Source organism: Podarcis bocagei (assembly GCF_964188305.1).
Source record: "Podarcis bocagei genome assembly, chromosome: 11".
In the NCBI taxonomy this organism is placed as follows: domain Eukaryota; kingdom Metazoa; phylum Chordata; class Lepidosauria; order Squamata; family Lacertidae; genus Podarcis; species Podarcis bocagei.
Window position 1 is genome coordinate 65213715 of NC_138136.1, and position 18534 is coordinate 65232248.

The 18534-nt window shown below is 49.0% G+C and overlaps 1 protein-coding gene across 9 annotated transcripts in view; it reads left to right on the forward strand.

The window, feature by feature from the left end:
- Nucleotides 1-18534, forward strand: part of UNC13B (unc-13 homolog B) — a 179745-nt gene that overhangs the window by 53934 nt on the left and 107277 nt on the right. For 4 of the 9 annotated variants that reach the window (XM_081212557.1, XM_081212561.1, XM_081212563.1 and 1 more), the window contains exons 8-11: nucleotides 577-612; nucleotides 6572-6794; nucleotides 7370-7495; nucleotides 8830-17649. In XM_081212557.1, coding sequence (XP_081068683.1) covers nucleotides 577-612; nucleotides 6572-6794; nucleotides 7370-7495; nucleotides 8830-17649 — 9205 coding nt within the window. The remainder of the gene's footprint in view (nucleotides 1-576; nucleotides 613-6571; nucleotides 6795-7369; nucleotides 7496-8829; nucleotides 17650-18534) is intronic. The other 5 variants (XM_081212560.1, XM_081212566.1, XM_081212559.1 and 2 more) reach the window with 4 other exon arrangements.

Consider the following 18534-nt stretch of genomic DNA (forward strand, 5'->3'; position numbering starts at 1 on the left):
GGGGCTCCGGCTGGCCATCGCTGAACGTTTTGAGCTTCCCCACAAAGGCAGTGCTCATGTAGGGATGGCAACAGAAAGGTCATGTGTTGGTGGGAGAATGAAAAGCGAGGACTTGGAGGGGCTGAGGTGACGGGATCAGGGTGGGGAGATGGACTCTTCTGACTCTCTGGGTGTTCCACTGGGGCAGAAGGGGCTTCCTTAAGATGGTGACACTGGACAAGTGGATTTCCCAGTTCAACACTTCACTAAAAAAAAAGTGTTTTCTGCTGGGTGAATGGCTGTACAGTGACCTGCCTGATGTGGGCACGGTCTGCTTAAGGGATGGGCTGTCCATTGATTCAAAAATTGACTTGGCAATCTTCAATATTCATGTACAATTTTCCATCTTCTCACAAGTTAAGAAGTCCTCAACAGGTGGTAAGTTGCTGAAAAATGTAGGATATTGTCATGGCAAAAATAAACATGTTTTAAATTTTAAGCTTCTGCCCAGCAAACATATCATCAAACCCTTCTCACTTGTCATATTTATCTATACTTTTTCCATTCCTATTTTTTGCTTCCATTTGTTGCATGCAGGCAGCTGGAGTTATTTCGGATGGGGAGAAGAGCAGAGTATGTAACACTTTAATAATCATTTCTTTCTAGTTCTCCGGTTCAGAATTGCTTCCCCATGCTCCAGGCTGAGGATATCTCGGGTATTCATGCATAAGAGTGAAATGCAATCGACCTTCTGCTATTTTTTACTTTCTTGAATTCCGTTATTGTGTGTGCCCATCCCACCATGCCTGTCCCTTGCAATGTGAACTAATGAATGGTACCTTAGAATAGGGATTTTCTCTTGCCTGGTGCCTTTGAGGGCCATGGGTGCCCCCAATAACCAGCAACACAGCAACTGCTATGGGTTTGAGAAGCAGAAGCTGCTCTGTCGCTTTTGTTCCCAATTGCGAAAAACAAAAATGGCTATTGAGCATCATAGGACAGGCTGCTGATCCATCAGGAAAGGTCTAGAGTGTGTCCTGTTTCTCAGGATCAGGAAGACTGCTGTTCTCCACCCCGGGGGAGCCGGACTCAGCCCTGGTCCTCCTTCATGTGTCCAGTGCTTGTGTGCATTTCTCCTCTGTTTGTCATGTGCCCCTCATTAACTCTAGACCCCTCTGCCCCTTTTTCAGATAGATAAGACACCTGTCCATGTTTCAAATTTTGGGTGAAGCTTCAGTTTCCCAATGCCTCCCAATTGCACCATGAAGAGCGCCTGGGGCCTGGATTGGGGGGAGGAAGCTTTGCTTTCTTGCCCTGCCACCTTCCTCTGAGTAGGAACTTGTGCCTTTCCCACCAGATGGGTCTTCAAATGCCAGGGTGGGGGGAGGAAGCCAGCAGGCTCAGCCTTCCCTGCCTCCCGCTTGCTCTTTTGAAAGTCAGATCGGTGTGTGGCATTCACCAAAGTGACAGGCGTGCTCTCCTCCTACCCGTATACCTTGCAGAGCAGTGAGAGGTTTTCACAAAGAATAACAGTCTCGCAGTCGAGGAGTCTCTCCCCCCCCCCTTCGAGATCACATAATCCCAACCTCGCCCTCTGGGCTGATTAACTTGGTGCCGTGGGCAGATTGTGGAGGCCACTCTGATGCGAAGCCCTGTGAGCGGTGACATTTGCCGGTGCTGAGGAGCCTGCGCCTCTCTCCTCTACACTGTGTGGCACCGGTGTCCCCATTAATACGGCCCGTTGGCCCTTTGGGAGTTTCCTGAGGAACCTGCTCTGCTGAGTTGAGGAGGAGGATTCTCTAACAGGTTTTTGTCAACTGGTGATCTCAAAGCAAGAGGCTTGTAGAGTTGAACCCCCCCCCCCTTGCCAGGTGTGTGCATCTTGGGGGTCCCAGGTGGCACGAGGCTTGGCCAGTGGGCCTCTTTGGTGCAAGGCTTTAACTCAGGGTGTGCCCATCTGCACCTTCACTTTTGTTTCTGCCCTTCTCTTCCACCCTCTGGGATCAGAAGTGCCCCTGCTCGCGGGAGAGAAGGCAGGTTTCCTGCCAGACCTCTCAGCAGAGCCCCAGCAGTTCCGTGATGGGAGAGGATGCCCCCATCTTCCTCTCTGGCAGCAACAGACCCCTCTCCCTTGCCAAGCATGGGGTGCAAAGCCACTCTGTTCATCTCCCCTGGGAGCAGCAGGGAAGCAAAGCATTTGGGTGTGCTGTGAGATTAGCGTTGGTTCCCTGGAGCTGCTGGAGATTTCTCCCAGCTAGTGTTTCCTCGATACAATGGGGGACATGTGCAGAATGTCCTGCAGCCAGTTCAGTAGCCTCTTTCGCTGTAGAGCAGCCTTCCTTCCTCCCAAGCAGCAGCAGCAGCGGGAAGGTACAGGGCAGGCTTCTTCTGTTTTTCCAACAAACATCAGATGAGGAATGGGCAAGCCCTCTATTTCTGGGGAAACTCTTATCTTTTTTGACAGGATCTACTTTTGTGGGCTGCCACGTTGAGACAAGGCTTTTGGCGTGGAGTCGCACTCATCTTGAATGCCTGCTGTTCTCTTGTGGAAGAGAAGACGCTTAAAACTCACATTCACACTGCAGCTCTCCCACTCATTCCACCTTGACATTCAGTTGCCTGGATTTCAGGAGGGATTTTTTTTTAAAGAAAACCTTTCTTAAAGGCTAATGGGGGAGTAATTAGGTTTTCAGTCTCCTTTTCCATGTGAAAGGCAGCCTTCCCTTGCTTTAGAGGGAAGCAGTGGGAGAAGACGTAAATGTCTGGCCGTAGAATTCTCACAAGCCCTTTAATAATAATAATAATAATAATAATAATAATAATAATAATTATTATTATTATTATTATTATTATTATTATTATTATTAATAGGGCAGTCATAGCCAGAGACCCACCCTCTCTTTTCACTCAGCGCCTTTTGCCCTTTTAATATGAGCAGAAGACTGTCTTTCCCCGTAAACCTTTTAAAGATCTCGCTGCATTGTGCCTCTGTGTTGTGAAATGTGTTTCAAAGATTTGTTGTTCATGAGACATTTGGACCTTTTAAAGAGAAGATGTTCCGCCATCCCCTCTCACAATAAGTGCTGTTCCAGTGCTTGCTGGCAAGGTTCCAGGATCAATAAACTGTTGGACTGTAGAAAAGCTTGCACACACACACTCACACTCTGTTGATTTGTCAGTTATTTTGAGAACACATTGCCTGTAAGTTTTGTCTCCTCTGCCTGGCTCCTCATCCTCCTCATGTAGGCATTAGCTGGGCAGTCAGGCCTGTGGTAGTGGCAAGGGACCCCACGCTAGACACAAACTCAAGCACAGCAAATCAAAGGGCTTGTGAAAATGGACAATATTCTGAGACTAGAGCCATGCTTTGTGCTTAGAAAATGACTTAGGATTCCCTCTCCCTCCAGCTCTGCTTGGAGGGGCCTTTCCTTCCTTTAGTTGCTACTCCAACCTCTTCATCCCTCTTTCTCTTTGCTTCCTCTCTTCCCCCCAGCCCAGACTCTAGGTGGTAGTAGCACCCTGGTGAACATGCCGCTGTGGGATGTGAGCCTCTGAGCCCTTCTTCGTTCTAGACTGTGCATGAATACCACGTGGTCTTGCAAAATGGAGCATCCCTCTTTCCCCTCCCGAAACCTGGTCCATTCTTCAGAGCTGCTTGTGTGAAACTGTTCATACTGGTTGGGGCGAGGGTGGGAAAAGTCTTTGCCTGGCATGAGATGCTGGTGGAGACGGGCTTGATTCAGTGATTCTTCTGTTTTGAAGCCAGAATGGAGGCACTTGTAAAATACAAAGCATCCAGATTGGTTTCTACTCTATTCTTTTCGTAAACCGCTTTGAGGTTTTCTACAGTTAAGCAGTACATAATTTTTTATGAAATCAGTCAGTCAGTCAATCAATCAATCAATCAATCAATCAATCAAAGCAGCACAGCCAGAGCTGGTTGGGGAAGTTGTTGTTACTCTGCCTTGTCTGGGGAATGAAAATGCAATTGGTCTCTGCATGGAGTTTCTCATTCACTGCCCTCCACCGCTCCTCCTCCTCCTCCAGCCCCTCAGAGTAGTGCCTGAAATGCTCTTTATGACACCTGCACCTCCCTCCCATGTAGGAGACCCCCCCAACACCACAGACATTAGATTCTTTTTCTTGGAACAGGGGGGCCCTTCTTGGTGAGGCCTCCTCTCCCTGCAATTATGGTGATGTGTTTTCACCTATTCTCAAACATTTGCTTATGTAATTAAAATACCCATACTAGTGGTTTTTAAAAAGTAAACTTATACATTAGTTTACTGTTTTAAAATCCCAAAACAGTATACTCAAGAATTAAAAAAGAAAACCTCCATATAATACGTAATAAAACAACATGGCCTCCTAATAAAAAAAACAATTCTGTGGTTGCTCAGGGGCCAGTACCGCTCATCTGAAAATGCTTAGGTAGGGGAAAAGACACGGAAAGAATTAACATTATTGACACAGGCCTTGTTTCCAGGGGCAGAGGGCTTGCTCCACATGGCATGGCAGATGCCACCATGCTAAAAGACCCTTCTTCAGGAAGCCACACTTTAAATCAGATCAGGGTTAGCAGTGAAAATCACCCCCTTGAGGTGACACATCAAATGATGGAGATGGCCTCCTAGAAAACCTGCTGAAGGCACAGTCCTTTTAAAATAACTCCCGTGGGACCCCATGAGAATGAGCAGGAGATCTTGTTCATTCCCGTGTGGCAATGGGCTCAGGAGGAGGACGTTCCCCTGGGATGATGTTCTAGAGCTGTAACTGAGCACTCGACCAAGATCCTTAGGCTCACTCTCACCAGGAAATCAAGGTGGAGAGCCATAGCTCACCTGCTGCAGCTTCACTCTCAGTCTCACAAACCTGCTCAAGCACAACATGGAGCAAAACCAGGAACATTTTGGGCTTTCAGGTGGTGGTCTCATTTTGGGATACTGCCCCTTCCTTTGCACATCAAGAAACGTCCTCAAGGGGTACTTTGTTCTGCCACATTGGTTGCCTGCTCAGATACAGATGTACTTTTGAAAGAGACTTCGTCTCTCCTTTGAAGAAAGAGAGAGAAATTGATAATTGCTCTTCATTTATATTTATATTCCACCAAACAGCCAAGATAAGCACCTTCATGTGAATCCAGAAAATTTAGTACACTGAAATGAGCCCTTTCCCCTAGCAGATGAGCAAGAATACTTCCACCCAAGGCAGCTTAAAAAACAGGAGATGGTGTCATTTCCAGCATGGACAATCAAATTACTCCAGAGGAGTTGAAAGCCTGTTTGAAGTTGTTCTTGGCTAAGGATGCCTCATATTCTGTTTTTTCTTCCTTATTAAGATGCATGTTGCAATTCCACTTGGCATCGGGGAGAGGAGCGGGCTGGCTGGGCGAGGGGCAAGGAGCAGCTTGTTTCTGTAGAAACTAGCCCTTACGTTGAATAAATGGAAGAGAGTCTGGAACCAAAAGAGTTGTAAGAAGCGGGTCCTGTTCCGTTTCTGGGGGACAGTTTTGCCTGGACTCTCCAGACCACAAATTCAAGTGAGGGAGAGGAGCTGCCAACTATACCATGTGGATGCTGGAAGACGGCGTCTGGCTTCCTGGCTCAGATCTGACCTCTTCAGACAGTGCTTCTGTTAGATTGTCCTCTCTCCGTTGCTCGGTGGTGGTTGTAGCTTGTGGGTCAATGTTGCGTAGTGACTTTCCTGCAGTCCCTCCTTTGAGTTCCGCAAAAGTTGCCGGTTCTCCTTACCATTCCCACTTTGTCAACCAAAAAAGAAATACGTAAGCTGTGATCACCCTAGGCAGAGCATGAGCACTCGCACGAACAACCTGCCAGCACATCCTGCCAGTTTGTTCCTGCTCCCCTTCCCTCTGCCCCCTAGCCCTGGGCAACTTCCTGGGAGGCACGGAGCTGCCATTCAAGCTAGAGGTTTAGTGTCCTTCCTTTCCCCTTGGGCGATGTTTACTTGTTGTTTGTTTCAGTGGCCACCTTTTAAAATACTCCTAAATGGAAATGTTGGCAATTGTGCACACGAGGTATTTCTCAATGCACCATCACAGATGCTTTCTCCTTCCTGGCTCCCAAATGTGCCACGACTGTCCTTTCCACTGATGTTTCCTCCCCATTCCTGGTTGGAGAGGTGCTGCTTAGCTGAGGGCTCCTTGGAAGAGGTCTAGGAAGAGAGGGGAGAAGCAGGGCAGTGCTGCCTGCAACCCTGCAGAGGGAGAGGAAGGAAGCCAGTAAAAAAGATGGCTAAGAAAATGGTTCTGCTCTGTTCTATTTCACCAGCTATTAAACCAGGTGAATAAATAGATTCTCCTCTTCTCTTCCACCCATAATAAAGCCAGCCTTTATGGTATGATGTACTTTGGGAGGAGATCTAGAAAAACGCCTCTTCCTAGGCCTCATTCGTGATGCTTAGGCAGCCAAATCTCCAGTGAGCAGCTTCCCTGGGAAGCCAAGAAGCTCTTCCTTTAGGCTGCCCTTTACTTTGTCTCGTAAGACAAACGAGCTCGCTTGAAAGGTGCTTTTGTCTGAAGTGTCCGGATCTTGGACTGGGAGACGCTGCTCAACCCTCTCCTGTCTTCTAGCTTTTGAAGACCACGATAGTGCTGTGGATGACAGAGACAGCGACTACCGCAGTGAGACCAGCAACAGCATTCCTCCCCAGTACCACACCACCTCGCAGCCCAATGCTTCGGTGCACCAGTTCCCCGTGGCTTCCCGCCTGCAGCAGCAGGGGGTCCCCCGAGAGTGCTGTGGGGAGTCCTTGCATAGCTATGATTTGGATTACCACGAACGAGCAGCCATCAGGTAGGTACCCCCTTGGAACCAGGGCGTTTTCTCTCCCCCAACACAAATTTATTGGCAGGAGAAATTCACTGTAAGCTACCAAGACTGAGGCTGGCTGCTTCAGACTCTCTTGTGGTCAGATTTTTAAAAGAAAAGCCATTCTGCTTCAGGGGTGACAGAAGAGCAGTGAGCAGCAGCTGCCAGACAGAGTCCCCCCCAGAATAGCCCAATGGGAGCAAAGAAAGGTTTGCAGCTGAGCACCCTCCTTGCAAAGCAGAGCTGGTGGTAAGCAGCTCTTTTTGCTGTGGAATTTTGGGATCCCCACGTTGTCGCCCTGAGTGACCAAGAGTGACTGACAATATGTGGATCAATTTCACTTGCGATTGCAAGGCGTGCTGCCCCTTAGGATGCCCCTCTTGCTGGGATTTGGCTTCAGTTGTCTCGCACCCATCCAGACTCCTGGCATGATTGCGCAACCCCCAATCCCACACGCCACACACTTGCTTTCACTTTCCATTTTACAATACTAAGCTGTTTGAACCTTCTGTGTTGCTCTTGTCCTTCACGTCTCCCAACGTCTCCTTGCCTTTTTGAAGAAGGCGCCATAGCTTAGACTCCACTGTGAGTGGCCGAACTGACCTGGAATCTGCATCACAGTCAAGTCAAATGACAAGCCGCCAGCTGTCATTAGAGAGCCGGCACTCACTAGAGGTGTCTGATAGGTGGGTGACCCTCTGCGAAGCCTCTGTGTCCGTGTCTCGTGACGTGGCTTTGGTCTGCTGGGGTTCCTGCGCTGGCGATCAGTGTTTGCATGAATTCATCCTCTTCCAAGTATAGTTGCCGGCTGGCTGTTTTCTATTGCTTCTCTTGTTTCAACTGAGCTTTTGTTGCTGTTGACTTCCTCCTTAGGAAAAATGCCCTCTAAAGAGAGAAGTGATGCACATCATTAGCTTTCCTCCAAACTAGGCCTTTAGAATCTTAGATCTATCTAATTTATCCTCATATAATTACTTTGGTTTCTAATTGTCCTGTCAATACTGTAGCTGGAGTTTTTAGGATTCATGTTTCCAGTTCTGACTTGCCCATCATAATCTTGTTTGTGCTGTCCACATGGTTAATGGAAGTAACCCCAAATAATAATTGGAACGGTTCCTCATTTTGCGCCTTATCAACATGGTTGTTGTTTTTAATTTATTTACCTCTAGCGATAAACCACAAGTAAGATAATGGGTTTTTCCTGTTTTTTTTGTTTTGTCACATTGCAAATTTAATTAATTGATGCACTTTATTGTGTGCTTAGTGTAATAACTTATTATTGGTCTGTTGCAAATGCCCCTTCTTAAAATCAGGAGATGGCAAGAGTCCTGCTGGATCAGGCCAGTGCCCTCCTTCTCCAGCATCCTGTTCTTACGGTGACTGACCAGATGCCTGGGAGAAGCTCAGAAGGAGGAGCTGAGCTCCAGAGCCCTCTTCTCCTCTCCTGCAGTTTCCAGCAACTGGGGCTCAGAAGCATCTCTGCCTGCGACCGTGGAGGCAGAGCAGAGCCTCATGGCTAGTAGACTTTGATAGCCCTTCTTCCCCATGAATTTGTCTAATCCTCTCTTAATCTAAGTTGGTGGCCATCATTGCTTTCTGTGGGATAAACTCCGTTGAGATGCTCCAGAAAGTGACTTGTAACATTTTAGGTAGCTGCTCATTGACATTTTTAATTTGCAATTCCTGTTCTTAACAGAAGCTTATAAATAACATACCATATATCACTTTATAGTATACATAACACTGGTATACATGTTTCATGCTCTCCTACCCTTACAACTCTACTATTTAGCTGCAATAATAGTAAAAGAGAGATTCCTAACATTTCGTGTTAATAAATGGGTTCGTTGTTATGATATTTTAATATGCTTTCTGCATGTGATTCACGATACTATTTGGTCTTTATGAAATGCTCCTTTGCAAGTTTTGTGTTTAAAGCTCTTTTTTCACCCCTCCTGCTCTTTCCTTTTTTTCTTTGCCCTTCTGTCCTTCTTATATTTTCCCCCTCCACATGTATCAGACCAGGATCTTTAGTTAGCAATGGGAAAGTCAGGATCATTCCATTTGATTACGAAGTTGGCCAAGAACAGGAAGAGTGTGAAGAGAACTATGAGGAATTAGGCAAACAGTTAATCGAAGATTTTTTAGAAAAAAGTCACAGGACTAGAAGTTCACAGGGACGAAGGAGCCCGAGGCTCTCAAAAAGGGAGAACTTTGGCCATCCTGAAAGAGCAAGATACTCACGGAAGGCTTGCCCAGAATCAGGACATCCCGATGTTCCTTGCTATCCAGAGGAATATGACACAATAGACAGGAGAAGAAAGAAGAAGCTGAGATATAACAATTTTGAAGAATGCGAGCGAACTGTACCGCAAAGCAGTGGTAACCGGAGATTTTCATCAGGCAGCATTAAAGCAAGAACTGAACATAACCTATATCCTGATTATGATGAAACTGAGAAATGGGGCAGCAGCCCCATTGAAAGTGAAGAACAGTTACCGGAATATCCAGTTCTGCGTCCATACAAGAATGGCCTTCTAGTCAAGAGTGGCAAGTTGTCCGCTAACCAACGCGCAAAGCATGACTCAGGATCAGTCCATTTTGATGGTGAAAATGAGATCCATTCAGAACAGCCAGCTCACTCTTTTGTGCCATTGGGTGCCCTTAAAGAGTTTGGCAGCTGTTCATCCAGCATACTCCTGTACTCCCCAGTTTCAGATGATGATGATGAAATGGAAGAAATAGCAATACTTTCCCAAGCATGGCGTGAATCCAGTGTTCGCCATGTTGGAGACCTTACTGACGCCCGTACTGGAAGTGCCATATCCCTGTTACCAAGGGACAAAAACTCACATAGGATGAGAGGAGGAAAGCACGACTTTCTTAAGCAAGACTTGACCCTCTCTCCTGTTGAAGAGCCAACGGAAGAATACGTGGACACAATGGATGAACTGCAGTGCTTAGTTGAAACTGTGTCTGAATACTTAGCTGAAAAAGAGGAGGAGATTAGCAAATTTGAAACCCTTCCTGCGAGCAAAAACCCAAGCGATGGTGCCTCTCCCAAACTGGCCGGGGCTGATAAGCTGGCGGAGGAAAGTGCCCCTTTGGAACAGGCAAAGCCAGCCGCTTCTGCTGCAGAGGAGAGCGAGGGCAGCAAAGGCATAACAGAGGCACTGCCAGACTTGTCTGGGGTGAAGAACACAGTCAGCTCCTTATTTAGTTCTTTCACCGAAAAAGTGGGCTCAGGAACAAAGCACTTAACAGCCTCAGTTGAAAAACTTGTATCTCCCACACCAGAGAAACCTGAAGCCCCTGGTCAACCCGAGGGAGGCATCACAAGTCTGTTTTCAAGTAAGCCTAAGTCTGAGGGTTCCTCTCCAGAACGGAAAGCAGAAAGCAAATCGGATGCCAGGTTGCCCACGGCAACTTCCCCTTCTGTGACCCAGAGTAGCCGTGAGCGAGAAGCCGGTGATGCCAAGGCCAGCATCCCAGAAAAGACAGCGGGAGACAACAAGGGTCCTCCAAGTGTCCAGGATGCTTCAGCAAATGCTGCTCCGCCCCCTTCTCTGGACCCCAGCTCAGTCGTGAACTCCGTCTTAGGCATCTTCAACCCTTTGAAAATCTTCTCCGAAAAGGAAGCACCGAAAAAAGAGACTGCAAAACAGGAGGAGGCTGTGAAGGTGGAAGCCACGCATGCCAGTGCTTCTGAAGCCAAGGCAGGTGGGAAGGAAGCTGAAGGCAACGCGACAAAACCCACCAACGTTGCGCCTCCCGAAACGAGCAAGAGCGAGGCAGAAGCGAGCGCAAGCAGCGGCCCCGTCTCCTCCATCTTTGGCAAGTTGTCGAGCTCTGTTAGTTCTTTTAGCTTGAAAGCCAGTTTTGAGAGTCTGGCTGTTCCCAAGCAGCCAAGTGGGCCACAGAAGGCTTCTGATGCGCCGCTGCAGGCCACAAGTCAGCCAGATAAAGTTGTTAAAGAACACCCAGACATGCCAAGAAATCCACAACCTGCAGGGAAAGTGCCAGAAAACAAGCCAAGTGAAGCCAAGAAGGAGACTGGTAACGCTCCGCCGTTGGAGCAGGGGGAACCACCTGAGAGCTTTTTCAGCCCACTTAAGAAATCCTTCAGCCAGTTGCTGCTCCCTTCTTCTGCTACCGAAACTGTGCCAAAGGAGCCACCACCGGGCTTGGGGAAAAGTCACCGTTCTGAAGATGATGTCAGGAAAACAAGCTCCGCAAGCAGCGAACCCAACTTCCCTTTCACCGGTAAGCTCCAGATTCCCTTTTTGAGCGGTTTTGGCTTTTCAGACAAACCACCGCAGGACAACAAAGAGAAGCCAGGAATTTTCACTTCCTTCTTGAAAGCTGCTTCTGTGGAAAACCTGACAGCTTCAAAAGATCAAACTGCCCCACCAAGTTTTAGTGGCAAGCCACCAAATGCTGAAGAGGGTCACAAAAGCAGCAACGTGGAAGCTGCCAAAACGGAGTCGTCAAAGTCTCAGGCAGTTCCCGAGGCACCGCAGAGAAAAGAGGAGCCAACGAGGAAGAAAGAAACCGGTAAAGAAGATGGTCTGGGTGCACTAAAACATGGAGATAAAGACCAGGGTGCCTCAGACACTTCAACAATTGCACACATGGATCATGATACCAAACGCCTGGGTGCTCTGGACCACAAAGATTCCAAATTCAGGGGGGAGCTGGCAGCCCCCACAAAAGAACCTGACTTAAATACCACAGCAGGACAGCCAGTGGTTCCTGGTGGAATCAGAGAGGACCAGGTAATGGATGATACTCCGAAGAAGGCCCCACAGCCAGGGCAGGGGTTGCTCTCGGGCCTCTTCCGGCGGGCGTCTTCAGACCACATAACCCACACGGAAGAGTCAAATGCTAAAAATGAAACGGACAGCCAGAAGAGCAGATCAGCTGGCTTACTTTCTGGATTATTTAGGTTTGCCTCAAGTGAAAACCTGACCGAAAGTATGCCAGATACGGCAAAATCAGGCTCTCTGGGCATAATGAAGTTTTTTGAGAGGAGCGAAGAGACTAGTTCTGGTGACAAGTCCGTTGGCTCACATGTGTCTCCTGGTCCCCAAGAAAGCGCTGGGGGGAAACCGGAGACGGGCAGCTTCATAAAGAACTTCATGCAGAGGCCAAAAGAAAAAGCGGAGGAGGCAGTGACTGAGACTGCGAAGGCGAATGGTCATTTTCCTCACCCAGAACTGAGCAAAAGGGACAACGGACATGGTCCCGTCCCTTGGCACCCCCCCTCTCAGAATGCTTTAAGCTCACAGCCAAAGATACAAGACTTATCGGGGCAGCCAACTCTTTATAGACAACCTACGGATTCCAATATTTATCAAACAGTTCTCAACGAAAGGTCAAATGAATTTCTCAATTCCTCTTTGCTGAATGCTAAATTGTATGGCCACTCAGAGCAGCATCTTACTCTTGAGGAAACAAGGAGCCACTCTAGCTTTGACTGGGAATATGATGCAGGAGCATTTTCTCTCAATGCCCACCAGGTTTCCTTGCCCGTTTACTACGTCTTGCAGCAGAATTCTGTCCCACTGGCTGAGTTTCTGGAATGGCCAGACTCCAGTGATGCCGTAGTGAACTTGTGTAAAAAAGATGGCAATGCCAATGTCGTGGATTGGAGGTCAAATGCCAGTTTTGATGCCCTGAGCATGGATTTCAGTGTCATGTCACACGAATCGTTTGATCAGTTAGACTTACAAGATTTAGGTCTAGAAGAAACTGAAATGTGGGCAACGCATTCTCTGAATGGAAACCTTCCTCCATTTGATGACTGCAGCTATATTTTGGAAGAGATGCCCATGGACTTGAGCTATTCATCGGCATGTGATGGCAATATGTGGACCTTAATTGATCAGGAGTCCTTGAGCCTGGAGGGCAGTTTGGTCTATTCATCTTATAGCCAGGAGTACCAGGACTGGCTGATGCTGCTTGAGAAGGGCGTGTGGTGGCCGTCGGAAGATGGCGATTGTGGATATTACATGTACAGGGACGGCCAGTTTGTTTATTCCCTGCTCACCGACCCCACTGGGCAGTATGTCTACATTTGCACTCCTGACACTTACACCTACCCAGACTACTGGGATTATAATTATCCGCAGAGCATTTTGCAGAGCACTGTCTTGGAAGATGACATGATTGCCGTTTGCGGTTTCAAAGTGCCTCTTGGTAATGAAGACGAGTTATTCTGGTTTGCTGAAGAGGAGCAATTGGATAATTACTCTGTAAACAAACCACTTGATTTGTCTGTAGCTCTGCAGAGAAGTGATCAACTTATGAACATGAATTTAGAGACCTTTTCGCAGATGTTTGAGGAGTCCATTTATTACCAGAGAGAGCAGCCTTTAGACTTTTCAGGGTACAAACTTCAAAAACTCAAAGTAGACTTTAGGCCTGAGAATGACATGGAGTGGCACTCAGAAGAGCCTCCGCTGACCCTTGACCTTAGAGTTCACTCCAGGGTGGCTTCCAGTGGGAGGCTAAAAGATGATGCTCTACCCAAACATCCGGACAGGACCCCTGCTGTGACAGTTTCCGAAAGTGGACAGTCAAGACGGTTTGGTTTCCATATATTCCAGTCTTCTGCTAAGCCTGAGCCTTCATCGGCATCTCAGAGTGTTACAGAAGTCAAAACCACTGAAGAAGATAAAAAGCCACCTCTGAATAAAGTCGCATCTTTATTCTCTGCTTTGGGTGGCCTGATGGGTAAGGGTATGGAAGTGCATGAGACAGTGGAAGACACGGCTGTGAAGAAAGGGGAACCGGTGGTGTTGGGACACAAAAACGATGCTCTTCCAGCTTCGCCACCCAGGAAAACAGGAGAGGATATGCAAAACCAGCAGCACACTGAGCATGAACAAGAGAGAAAAGAGAGGGGCAGATTAGTTAAGTCTGTTAGGGATGAAAAGCCAGTGATTTCTCAGAAAAAGCCTCAGCTGGTGAGGTCTTCCTCTCATCTAAGCCAGGGTCCCTTGGACAGCAAGACCAGTCAGCTGGATAAAGGTGTTAAGCCTGCTCCCCTCCCAAGTCAACAAAAACCCAAAGTGGGTGAGGATGAACCCAAGAAAACCCAGCCAGCCCCCAGCCAAGCGCCCACGGAGGCCGAGGGCACGTTGTTTAAAAGTGCTCTCAAGATTCTCAGCCTGGGAGAAGACTCCTCCACACCTGCAGCCCCCAATAAAAGTCAAGGCCCCGGGTTCTTTGATTTCTTTAAAACGCAGGTCAACAAAGCCCCACAGCCACCACCAGCACCCCAACCAAATCTGACGAAAAATGAAGCCGAGAAGAAAATGCCTCAGGAGAAAGTGGAGCCCCCAGGCATTTCATCATTCTTTGGTTCCATAGGGGATCTTTTCAAAGTTGATGCAGCCCCTGCCCCACCAAGTGCCACTGCTCCACCAAAGAGTGGAACCCACACCTCCCTGAAACCGAACGACAACGCGGACCAGCGTAGCAGAGAGCCAAGGAAGAGCAGCACTCCTGCCCCTCGAATCCCCGTGGAGCAGGCTCGTGGGGAAGCTGCCCAGAAGCCCACAGTCCCTAAGGAAGAACAGCATGGGAAAGTAGCCAAGGAAGCTGCTCCAGTGAAGAAGGAGGACATCCCCACCGCAGGGAATGCAGAACCCAAGCCTCCCATGCAGGCAGGCCCTCGAATGGACCAGGCAAATCGCTCTCCAGGGCAGCATGGCCACGGACCAGCTGTTGCAGCGGGACCGCAAGGCCATGCAGGAGCCATGCCTGGTAAAACTCAGCCAGGAAAAGCCAGTCAGCCACCCAGGGATTCTGGGTTTAGCCTGCCTTTTGGCTTGTCGCAGGCAGCACCTTCGAAGCCTCCGCAGGGACCACAGCCGGCTGGCAAGAGCATCTTCTCCTCCTTCTTCGGTGCCCCAGAGAAAGCCCCTGCCCCAGCTCCAGTAGCTCCTAACGCCAAGCCCCCGGAAGCAGAGGGTCTGTTCAAGATGCCTTCTTTCTTTTCCGGAGGGCCCACCGCAAAGAAGAACGTGCCTCAGAGCAGCTCCAGCTTCAGCTTTTTCAACCTGCCCTCCTTCCTGGATGACAAGCCACCGGCAGCTGCTCCTGACAAGGGGAATATTGCAAAGCCACCTCAGCAGCAGGCAAGCAACCTGGGAAGGCTGCCTCAACAGCAAGCAGACGCAAAGCCATCTATGAAGCAGTGTGTTTCTGTTGACTCTGGCATTGGACTTGCCAGACAGCAGGGCTTGAAGGATAAAGAGGCAGCGGCTGGTGTTATAGAAGCAGTACTTGGAAAGCAAGAAGCTGTTGGCCTGGAGCACAAGGCAAGTGAGCTAAAAACTCCTGCGGCTGAGCATGCTGCGGCAAGTGCTTCAGAAGTGAAAAATGAGGTAGAGATACCTTTTGTGGCCAGTAAACCTCCTGATGATGGTACAGATAGGGAAGACCACTCAGTCTGTCCTGATCCTGGCTCTCAGGTCCCTACGCTGCAGGAAGACATTCCACCTTCCCTTCCGGAGATTCCACAACCAGAGGAGCAGCTGCAAGACAAGGCAGAAAAGAGTGATGGTATTGTGGTGTCCTCTGAGAAGGAATTTGTTCCTTCAGGTGGGAACGAGACTTCTGAAAAGGCAGAGCCCGGTCCAGTGTGTGATGAGACTCCTGTGGCTCTTGAGCCATCTCCTGCTCCTGGAGACCTTTCACAGGAGGTTGTACCTGAAGAAAAACCAAGCCTCCCTGAAGTCAAGCCCCCGGAGCCCAGGCAACCTGATAGGACCCCAAATACTGCCGGAGAGCAGCAGGCTCGGGGCCAAAGGCCTCTCCCTCAAATGGCAGCAGCAACACCTCACCTGCAGGAGAAACCTAAAGAGCCTGAGGCTGACAGATCAGTTCTAGATTCCTCAGTTGAAATGTTTTCCAGCTTCATGACAAAGATGAAACCAACCAAAACATTATCTGGCTTCTTTTCCCAGCCTCAGACTCCAGCAGCTCCTAGTGCCCAAAAGAAGAGCACTTCGTTTTTCGGCCTTTCCTCCCTGCCCACTGGGCCTCCTCCAGCATTTACAAGTGATCTCTTTGGCATTTTTAAAGGAGCAACAGACGATGCCCTTTCAAAGCCTGCAGGGAAGACCGCAGGCACTTCAAAACCCCAGGAAATGAGCTCCAGGGCAAAGGAGGCTGTGGGCCCAGTTCCTGGTAAAGGTCTCGCAAAACAAGATAAAGCCTCTAGGGATGAACTTTTAGGGACAAATGCCGGCAGCGTTTTGAAACAACCGGACCAAACCTCTAGGGCTGAACCTACAGAGAAAGAAGCTAGCAGTGACTTGAAACAAGACGCCCCTTCTGCTTTAGCAGATGAGAGTTTGGGAAAAGAATGTACAGCAGAATTGGAAGCTGAAAGCAGTGGAAGACCTGAACATGGTCTGGAACCCTCCCTTAATGCTTCAGAAACTTTAGACTCAAGTAGGGATCAGGGCCCTGAAGTGGTACAGCTGGACACAAACTTACTGGCATCTGATGAAGCAGGGAAGACTGCCCCGTGTAGTCAAGAGGTACATGATGCATTTGAGATGGTGGTGCTGCAGGAGAAGAGTGAAGTGCCTGTGGAGCCCTTAGAAAATGATGCTGTCCCTGCTGTTGAAGAGCAACTGAGCCCGGCAGGAGAAACAGACATTGGCCAAATGGATTTGGATGGTGCATGTGAGCTGGAACCCAAGGTTGGTGAGGAAGATGAACACCTGAAACTGCCAGAACTGACGGATACTTCACTAACCACCGAAGAAGTAACTATAAAGAATGAGGCAGATGTTGATATTTGCCCACCAGACACGTTTGGGACCCTGGAGATGGAACCCAAAGCTGCTGCAGATGAGGCCCGTGACTTGCCCCATCAGGATATGGAAAAGGTCCCTGAAATAAAACCTGATCTTCCTCCTGAGCAGAAAGAGCCTCTAACCGTCAGCGCAGCAGCCCCAGAAGCTGCTCCCTTGAAAAGCAGTTTGGCTGGTAAGAGCAAGCCAGCCAGTGCTCCTGCAGAGGCCAGCAGCACCAAGCCCATGTTTGAAATTCCAAGCATGCCCACTTTGCCCAAATTCGGCTTCATGTCTTCTGCAGACAGCAGCAAGCCATTTGGCTCCTTCTTCTCTGCACAGCCGCCTTCAGCAAGCAAGCCTGCGCCTGAGCCAGGCCTCGTGTCCAGCTTCAACAAGTTTTCCTCAAGTCTGTTTGGTGGAGGAAGTGATGAGAAAGCAGGTAAAGTAGAGGCCACTCCGGGTGCTGTGTTTGGAAAGAAGCTGGACTTCTCATTTCCGTGGCAGAAAGATGCCAAGGAGGCGGGTCTCAAGAAGGAACCAGATGTGCCAACACCAAAAGCTTCCTCCAAACAGGAGGTGGCCCCAATTGCTTCATCCAAACTGGATTTGAAGGCACCAGAAGCTGTCTCGAAAGCCGAGGAACAAGCAGTGGATGTGACCGGTGCTGATGGGAGCCCAAGCCTCTCTGCCTCTGACCAGCCAGCTGACAGTGCTGCTGATTCAGACCTTTCTTCTAAGCAGCCCGACAGCAAGAGCAACGAATGCTTTGATGGCCCCACGCCTGACATTCCGGTTGTGCCCAACAAGGAGCTGGAGCTTGAGGTCTCCAGAGAAACGGAAGATGAGCCAAGCACCATTTCCAGTGAGCCTCCTGGGCTCCCTTTGGAGGAACCAGCAGAAGGCGCCACACGGGTTCAGGATGAAGTAGAGCAGAAGGAAAGTGTCCCTTGTCCAGAAACGGAAACACTTGCTACTGGACTGCAGCCAGCGGAGCAGAGTAGCCCTGAGCCACTCAGGAAGAAAAGGCCAGTAGCCAAAACAGCATGATAAATGGTGCCAACTTGTGAGCCATTTATAATGCAAGTGCCGTAACGGTAGATGCCTGACCTCGTAGATCAGACTCCTCTAGGCTGTGTTTGGCATTAGTAGTACCCAGTGGTAGGTAGAGTTGTGAACGCTAGTTGCTAGACTGCCCACCCAGAGCCTCTCCTGCCCTTCTCCTTCTCAACTTCTGGTTTCCTTTGTTCCAAAAGGCTGCAATGACTCTTCCCCTTTGCTCTCTGTTTGTGCTGTGTTCTTGTGAGTGAGCTGCTTTTGAGTATTAGTTTCATTAACCTTCCGTAGCCTAATTGTGTGTGTGAGAAAATGACTTGTACCTCTAGATGACATGGTGGGAGGAAGGAAATCGAGGGCTCTCTTGGTTTGCAGAAAGCTTAGTTAGACAACATACAAGGCATTCACGTTTTAAGATGGGAGAGAGACCCAGATGGCAGCAAAAGCTGTTTCAGTGGTTGCAGTTCAGTCACCTGCAGCATAACTTTTCTACACCCAGAAGGGGATTCCGATGAAACAGCAGATAAAAGCTTTCTGACAGTAGCAGCTGTTGAACAGACTCCCTGGGGAGTTGGTGGACTCTCCTTTCTTGGAGGTTTCTAAGCAGAGGTTGCCTGGCCATCTGTCATGGATTCTTGAGCTGTGATTCCTGCATTTAGGGGGTTGGGCTGGATGACCCCTGGGGGTCCCTTCCAACTCTGCCTTGCTAAGATTCTGTGATTAAAACCTCCTCCCTCCCACCAGGACAAGTTAAACATGGCCGTGGACTATTAAAGGTACTAATGCCGAAACATCCAGTTCTTGCTGCTCGGAAGCTGTTACTGCCCAGCTAACATGATTCCGTTTTTCTCTACTTT